General features: G+C 37.7%; 1 protein-coding gene across 1 annotated transcript; it reads left to right on the top strand.

The window, feature by feature from the left end:
• Positions 1 to 55: 55 nt before the first annotated feature.
• On the top strand, positions 56 to 8,949 carry LOC116025895 (protein NRT1/ PTR FAMILY 4.6-like). The gene is made up of 5 exons (XM_031267269.1): positions 56 to 362; positions 455 to 563; positions 869 to 1,086; positions 6,615 to 7,058; positions 7,858 to 8,949. Exons 1-5 carry the CDS (start codon positions 360 to 362, stop codon positions 8,809 to 8,811), a joined length of 1,728 nt encoding a protein of 575 aa, XP_031123129.1. The 5' UTR covers positions 56 to 359; the 3' UTR covers positions 8,812 to 8,949.
• Positions 8,950 to 9,239: the final 290 nt, after the last annotated feature.

Genomic DNA, 9,239 nt, shown 5'->3' with positions numbered 1-9,239 from the left:
CCCCCCCCCCCCCCCCCAATTCTCTTCTCTTCTATTCTCTTCTTCCTCTTATTGAGTGCCCAGATCAAATTATGTCATAAATAGCAAAATAAAAAATACCCAAAATACAAAAAAATAAACAAAAAAACTTTCCTTATTTTATACAAAAATCCAAACTGCTGTTGTTAAGCATGGAGCTGTCAAGCATCCCATTTTCAAATGCTTTCAAGTCATATCCTAAAGCATTCTCCCAATTTTGGATCTTTCCTCTCCTCAAACCCCTTTAAATCTCCCCTCTCCCTCCTTTCATTCCCTTCATTCCTCTAATCCTTCAATCCAACCCCCCCCCCCCACCCTACCCCTCTTGAGCTCTGCAAAAAATGGTGATTTTCCCATCCTTCTTGATATATTTGACGGTTACCCGTCGGATCATATCTAATTTTTTTCGACCCTAACCCTATAATTTTCCCTGCAGGAAGTAGTGGAGAGCCAACCCCCGTCATGGAAGGCCTATGTGGATTGGAGAAATCGGCCCGCCCTTCGAGGCAAACATGGCGGCATGTTCGCCGCCTCCTTCGTTCTGGGTAAGTGTTCTCACAGTATCCAAAGCCGGGCTCGCCAAATTCTGCCGCCTTGTTTGGCGAGCCTAGCTCATATATACTTATTCTAATCCCCTGGTGGCTCTGACATCCGGGCAGGGCTCGACACTATCTTCCTCGAGCCCTGCCCGAAAAGATATATCATATATAGTTGTATCTATCTATCTGGCTATCTTAATATCCCAACATGTCTCGGTGTCCGAGCAGGGTTCTGCCCTGCAGAACACTGCTCGGGCATAGTTAATTCTATACTCGACTATTCTAACCACGTCTGATCCCGGGGTTTTCAGGCGTGGAGGTACTGGAGAATTTGGCGTTTTTGGCGAATGCGAGCAATCTGGTTAGGTACTTAACGGCGTACATGCATTTCCCGTTAGCGAAATCGGCTAACGCCGTCACGAACTTCATGGGAACCGCCTTCTTCCTCGCGCTTCTCGGTGGCTTTTTATCCGACGCTTTCTTCACTACTTATCACATCTACCTCATAAGTGCCCTCGTTGAATTCCTGGTAATTAATTCTCCTTCTCTTTTTTTTTTTGCTTTGATTTTTTACTTTTTTAAGTAATATATTTTTTGTTATAAAAATTAAACTGGGACACGTGTGTCACGATTTCTCACCTGAAATCTGGCTGGTCATAATAAATTTTTTTAATATTCGTATTATCTATATTTTTTTTAACCAAGATAAATTAAAATATTTTATTTTATTTTATCTTGGTGGGTATTGATTCAATCTCAAAGTTCTGTCAATCCGACAAAACTTTCTTTTTCTTTTTCTTTTTTTTCTTCTTTGTGACGTGAGAAACCCGTTTTCACTATTTGATAGTGTAAACTTCGTATTATCGTATATGGATAATAGTCTTGTTATGTGATTGGTCCGACTGAAAAAATATTGATAAGAATTAAACACATAATTTTTAAGTATGAGAATAATATTTTACCCACTGTTGATTGGCCTTTTTAAGTCTCCGACAAAATTTTCTTTAATCTAGAAGTTGCTTAATGTGAACAAGCCTAAAGTTGCCACGCTTTCTGTTGTGAATTTAATTTTAGTTTTTCTTTTCAACTCATTTTTTATTGGTTTTTTAATAGGATTTAATCACACGGCACTTTATATAATGTGGGGTGGGTAAATCTTAGATTGTTTAGAATCTATATGACAATGAGAGATATTTAGTGAAAAACATATTATTTTTATTATTCAAATATTAAAAGTCTGATCTACCGTACCGTGCTTGTTAGCACCAGTACTAATGGTATTTAATACAATTTTGTATAATATATGTTGTTATATTGGATACTATTAGTACGTGTGTCAATAGTACCAATATAACCAAGCATATTCTACAAAGTTGTAGCTCATACTATCAGTACTATACGGGTATTGATTAGCAACGTAAAAAATTCATTATTAATATTGTATAAACATTTTAGATCGAAGTTACGTTTTAACCTAAGTATCTGTTTGTTTAACGTAAGTATATATTTGTCTCTTTGTCTTTGAGTTGGGGAGGAAGCCGAGGGGCGGCTAAGTCGGGATAAAAAGCAATAAAACCTACTGGTCAAGTTGCATTAGAAGGAACACAACTTGACTATAAAGTCAGAACCTATCAGTTCAGCGACGTAAAAAAATTCATTCTATAAACTTTTTTGAAGTTACATTTTAATCTAAGTATTTGTCGTTTTATCTTTGAATCGGGACGAAAAATCCTGTTAAAACAATAAAACCCACTAGTCAAGTTGCATTAGAAAGAATGCAACTTGAGTGTAAAGCCAGCCATAAAGTTTGTAGCATATACTAAAGATACATTGGAATTCTTACTTTTGTAAGTCTTTTCTATCCCCTCTTTTTCTTCCACTGCCCATTGGAAGAGATTAAAGCACATTGGTTCATGCATGAACAAAACATGGAAGCACACTAGAACAAGCACTACTAAATTAAAATGGTTTTTATATCACTATTAGTTCACGTTTTTCAACAGTAATCTTTTTGGACCGTACTTATGTAGCAGTATTAGAAGGAGAATAAGAATTAAGTTTAAAGTATCTGATCTTAAACTTGTGATGATATGATTCTGAACCATAAAATTCTCGAATACTAATAACACGACCACTAGCTAGTAAAATGATTGGTTTTGATTTTTATGTGTAGAGGAAAATTCTTTAGTTCATAAGGTCCATATATGTGCCACTTGTGTAGGTGGGATTGGACACTTTGTAATCTTAAGCACCAACTAAAGAGGACCAACATGATATGATTCCATTTGAGACATACACAAGCCTTAACCATTGCCAAAAATCTATTGGGGCTATCTAAAAGTAAAGTCATCATAGTGGGTGGACTAAGGCCTGCAGATTTGTCTCTAATTTCCAAATTATTCCCATTCTATGCACAAGATTCTTGAAAAGACTTTTAATTTTTTTAATTATAATATATAAAATATGTGTATACCATTCCACAAAATTTCTATAACTGTCATATACTTTTTTAAAATAGTATGTCTCTTATTTATAGCTGATATTGTTAGAGTTGTTTGAACACGTTTCATATAACTCCCAGAGCATAATTTATTTCTATTATGAATGAGAAAACGTACAAGCAACTCATTCAACATAGATAAGTAACTTATAATAATTTAAAATATATCAGACATGATAGTAACTTAACTTTAGGTTTGCTGAAATTTAATATAAAGAATATTGAACTCAATCCTGATGACCCTTTGACCCTGCCTCTCCCCTCCCCTAGGTCCTCATTGATGAAGAGATAATCACAAGATATGTTTCATTAAGTCAGGGATTTAGCTAGACCTTGTTACTATACACTGGAATCCATAAGGGATCCAACTCACTTCAAACCATGTTATCAATAGAAAACGAACTCATTTTAAGATTGTCAGCACAATTAAGATTTACCTTCCTCGTTCTAATTTGACCTTTGCACCATTGACTTATGGTCTAAAAGTAGTCCAAACTTAGTATAACTATTAGGTATTCTAAATATTTGGTTGAGGTTGAATCTTACTAAGAATCTTTCCATTCATCACCAAGTATATAGATTAGTGGAGGATCAACTAGGTCCATCTCCCCCCACCCATTAGGCATGTAGCATTTGTCAAAGGATCCATCATATGTAGTATACATGTGAAGACAAAATTGTCTTTTTACTTAATCCACAAAATTTCCCTATTTCCGAAACATAGTTGAGCCATAGAGTGGCACGCAGGCAGTGGCTAAAACACTCGCATGTGCACTCATCACATCCTTCCTCTAACAACTCGGATTTCTCTAATCCAAATCTACACAAAATTTTATTATCTCCACACACACATACAAATATGATATATATAAAAACATGTGTGGGGCCTAGCTAGAGATTACTTGTGTTAGAGAATAGCCAATATATATATATAGATAATATATTTTGATTTAGGAAAGAGTTCGTAGCGACTATTCAAAAGCCTGTTATGAGTAAAACTTGTCTATTCTAGTCGACAAGTATTACAAGGAGATAAATCAATTTAGGTTGTTTATGGCTTACGTTTAAACTGATAAGGCCAATAGGCAACTTCCAAGGTAAGTTAAACTTGGAACCTTATGGTTACTAAGCTAACTACCAAACCAACTCGGATGAAACTGTTCCTAAATAGATAAATTTGTAGTCGAGCTTTATGAATAAAATAATAAGCATACATAGAGCTTTCTATATAAATTTCAATGATAACTAAATTCCATGTTAGTAAGAAAGACGGAATATTGAGAATCGCATACTAGTTAGGTTAAAAAGAAATAATATCACTTTTGGGTTCTTGATAGTAGCTTTTTCCAGGCCACTTTTGAACTTTGGGTCCTCAAATTAATTTTTTGTCCATAGGTTGACTTTTTCGACATGACCAATAACCAATCTTGATCTAACATGTCTTAAATAACCTTACTTTCATCGATTTTTACTATTCTTTATATATAAGGACACTTAGCTTCAAACATTTTGAATTGGCCTCGACTTGTTGATTTGAAAAAAGTTTATAGATAAAAAATGTCAACTTGATATTCTAAAACTATAAGCGAACATACCACTATACTCAAGTAACGAAAGGTAAAATTAGTTGTAGAGATTTTTAAAAGCAGCAATCAATAGTTCAATACTAATGTCTTTTACACCAGATACAGTCATAAAAGCTTTTTAAATTATCTTAGCTAGATACTGTGAAGATAAGAATTGACAGTACTTAATACTATACAGTCCAGAAAACATTTATCTTTCTTAAAACATGTGAATTTTCATGAAAAAAAAAGTGTGATGTATCGGTGTTGTGTTGGTTGGGGAGATGGACATTTTGTCCTCAAAGGATGGGTCAGCCTCAAATGTGAATGGGCAGTGGGCATCACCACCTCGTTGCCATTCCTGTAGTACCACACATCCATGTGATATATTGTCGCGTAACAACGTTTGATGTTAGAGGTGATGTCTTCGTTGTTGACTTAGGTTGCCAATTTCCTGGCCTTCACCATCAGCAGGCAACATCTTAAATGGCAGTAATGGTGGACCTACCCCAACTATCTGGGTTTCTTTTCTTTTCTGTGGGCGGTTTCATTTCCCTAATCTAGAGCCGTTAGTATTGTGGTTTGGTTAATTCGGTTAGCTTTGAATAGAAACTTGTGTGGTGTGAATCTGCTCTAGTTAATTAGAGGTTTCGTGTTCGAACCCTATAAATATAAGTACCTTAAAATTGCCTTTGAGGTCCTACTCAACATGAACATGATTAGTCTCGACCAGTGTATAGTCTTAATTGATTGGCTAATTATTTTTCGAATTAATTAACCCAAAATTTTTAAGAAAATGGGCATGGGCTTTTTGGATATTGGGCATGTGTTGTATTGCCATGTTATGATCCCTTTAATAAGATATATAGGGAAAATTGTACTTTTCTTTATTAAGTTATATGATAATTACAGGATTCGTTCTTAAGTATTCGTCATGTTCAATTTTCGTTCCTAAGTTATTATTAGCGTTGTACTTTTCATCGTTTTACTAACAAAATATTAGGGATGAAATTTACAATTTTAGTATAATTCAGGGGCGAAAAGTGCAACGCCAATGATAACTTTGGGCAAAAAGTAAACACGACTAATACTTAAGGACGAATTTTATAATTACCATGTAACTTAATGACTAAAAATCAATTTTTCTAAGATATAATATAACTAATAATGTGTCAAAGGTGTGTGTGGCTAATAAAAATTTGATAACCATAATGACGTACATCTTTTGTATAGTAAACTTCCTCTATTAGGGACAGAACATTCCATACAATGTATTACATATATAGTGACATATAATCATTAATCATTAATCATTCACAAAGGTCTTCTAATCTCCTGTCCACTGGACAATTTTTCCACTTATGTAAGCCCATGGTAATGGGTCGGTTGTATGATGTCTGACAACTCATTGTGGCCCAAAACTATTGGGCCCACATGTCTTGATCTTTCTTAATTTTCATTTTTTTTTCTCAATCACTCATGTATTTAGTGCATGGTTTCTTTTCACCTGGTTTTGGAATGTCAATGGTCTAAAGATTGGAGAGTGACATTTCATCCCCCAAAGATTTTTTTTTCCCTTTTGAGTAGTGAGAAGTTTAAAAATGTTCCTATCTCCCTCGAGTCTTGCTTCAATAATATTTGTAATATGTCTGCATAGGTAACTCAGTTAGTCACATGAGTGAAGTTTGAGAACAATGACTCGAGATCGAGGGGGTTTCTTGTGCCCAATAAGCAAATGTCTAGCTTCTGTGTTTAACTGTGTTCAGCTGAGCGCACGCTTACGAGCCTCTGTGTTCAGCTGAACGCATGCTTATGAGATTTTGCGTTAGGCTGATACTTGAGGATGACTGAATTTAGAGTTTAGCATATTGAACTAATCTTGGATTTATTAAAAAATCCTGCAAATGTTACCCAAATAAATAGACGTTTTAGGTGAAGCCAGCCTCTGATTGAGCAGCAACTAATATTCCATTACTTGTCACACATAAACAGGGTTTGGTTCTGCTGACGGTCCAAGCGCGGTCGGATTCCCTAAAGCCGCCGAAGTGCAATCCGGCGGCGCCCTCCGGCGGCCCATGCTCGCAAGTCCACGGCTCGCAAGCGGCGATGCTGTTCGCCGGGCTGTACCTGGTGGCGCTGGGCGTGGGCGGCATTAAGGGCTCCCTGCCACCGCACGGGGCGGAGCAGCTCGACGAAGACACCGCTCAGGGGAGAAAGCAGCGCTCCACTTTCTTCAACTACTTCGTCTTCTGCCTCTCCTGTGGGGCCCTCATCGCCGTCACGCTCGTGGTTTGGGTCGAGGATCATAAAGGTTGGCAATGGGGGTTTGGGATCTCCATGATGGCTATTCTTCTCTCCATTCCTATCTTCCTTTCTGGGTCCAAGTTTTACAGGAACAAGATTCCCCTTGGAAGTCCTTTCACAACCATATGCAAGGTTAGTACAATGTTATAGTTATGTTATTATGGGTGTTTCTATAGGAGTAAGTGAGTTAAACTATTATTCGGGCTCGAATCAATCAATGTTTGGTTGTCTAGCTCAGCTTGATTGGGCAGTTGGAATAACAAATTGAGTCAAATTCAACTCGAGCAACCCGCAAACCTAATGAATTATATATATATATATATATATATATATATAACTCTGGTAAAACCTTAAAGTCAAATGCGGGACAGTGTTGACTTTAGACTATAAACTTTCACCATTCACTTTTGAGTGGTACGTGTATAAGAGTCATGGACGGATCGATTTATTAATAGTTCAAGGTTTAGTAAAAAAAAAAAAAAAGTCAACTTTATAGTGTATTTTTCATTGTTTTTCAACAACCCTCAATCGTTATCTATCCAAATAAATAGGTTAGATTCATCCATTACTTTTTATCTGAGAGTCCATTCCCACTTAGCCTTTCAATATTGTGTAAAGTTATACATTGTGCTTTATAAATTATACCCTGCTTTCAATGTACCTTCAGTAAAACACAAGGTACAACGTACTATGTAAAGCACACAATTCAGCAGTACAAAATTTTCAAAAATAACTATAATCTATATATAATAATGATTTCTATTATCATATTAGGTTGTAAAATACTTATTAGTATTATTAGATATAGTCTAGTCGAATCAACTGATCAAGTTTAAAATTTTAACGATTCCAATACGTGTTTAACTCACTGATTTAGCAGTAGTATACATTATACAATAGTAACATGCATGGTTTGTTTTGAAATGGACAGGTTATTGTTGGTGCACTAATAAACTCCTTGGTGCCAAGAAACTCAAGCAACGCAATCGCCAACATGGTTACAAGCCCATCTCTGCCCATTCCCACCGCCGCCGCCGCCGCCAAAGACGTCGAACCGCCGCAAGAGCCGTCGGAAAGTTTGAAATTCCTCAACAACGCCGTGCTAAACAAGCCGGCCTGTAATAAGCTCGAATGCACAGTAGAGCAAGTCGAAGACGTGAAAATCGTGATCAAAATCCTCCCAATCTTCGCCTGCACGATCATGCTGAATTGCTGCTTAGCGCAGCTCTCCACGTTCTCCGTTCAACAGGCGGCCACCATGGACACGAAGATCGGGTCTCTCAAAGTCCCGCCGGCGTCCCTCCCGGTTTTCCCGGTTGTTTTCATGATGCTCCTCGCGCCGACCTACGACCACTTCATAATCCCCTTCATGCGGCGCGTGACGCGCACGGAGATGGGGATCTCCCACCTCCAGCGCATCGGCGCGGGGCTCGTCCTCTCAATCGCCGCCATGGCCGTCGCCGCCGTCGTGGAAGTCAAGCGCCGCCGCGTCGCGATCGGGTCGGGTCGATCCGATTCGCCCGACCCGCTGCCGATTTCGTTCCTGTGGATCGCTTTCCAGTATCTCTTCCTCGGATCGGCGGATCTGTTCACGCTCGCCGGATTAATGGAGTTCTTCTTCTCCGAGGCGCCGGCGAGCATGAGATCGCTGGCGACGTCGCTGTCGTGGGCGTCGCTGGCGATGGGGTACTATCTAAGCTCGGTGATTGTGTCGGTGGTGAATAGAGTGACCGGAAATTCGACGCACCGGGCGTGGCTTTCCGGCGAGAATTTGAATCATTATCGCCTGGAGAGATTTTACTGGCTGATGTGCGTTCTGAGCGTTCTGAATTTTATGCATTATATGTTCTGGGCTTTGCGGTACAAGTACAGATCTCGCAAGTAATTAATTAAAGAGATTTATATGTATATTTTATGAGTTAATGGCAGTAGTGGAAATGTAATCATGAAACTGCTGCGCAATGCATTTATACATAACCAATTTTCAAATGGTAATCTTTCTTTATAAAGTTAGATTTATTAACGTTGAATCAACTAAAGGCCTCAAGTTTTGACGTCTCATTCTTTCTAGTCTTTCTTCACAAAATGTTATAGATGAGACTCAATTCCTGGTATTTCTTTCTAGACTTCACACTTGTGTTCATGCGGACTATTGGTGCATATTATTAAATAATAGTAAAACAAATTTCACTCGTTACAAATAGCTCAATTAAATCTTGTATGGTAGCTAGATTGTGAGCGTCGTCAATGTGAGAGTTAGCTATTGAGTCACTTTGATTTACCCATGAACTATCTTGTGTTGCCTTTTGTTCA

Source organism: Ipomoea triloba, chromosome 7 (genome assembly GCF_003576645.1).
Source record: "Ipomoea triloba cultivar NCNSP0323 chromosome 7, ASM357664v1".
In the NCBI taxonomy this organism is placed as follows: domain Eukaryota; kingdom Viridiplantae; phylum Streptophyta; class Magnoliopsida; order Solanales; family Convolvulaceae; genus Ipomoea; species Ipomoea triloba.
This window is presented reverse-complemented; position numbering and strand designations above follow the sequence as displayed.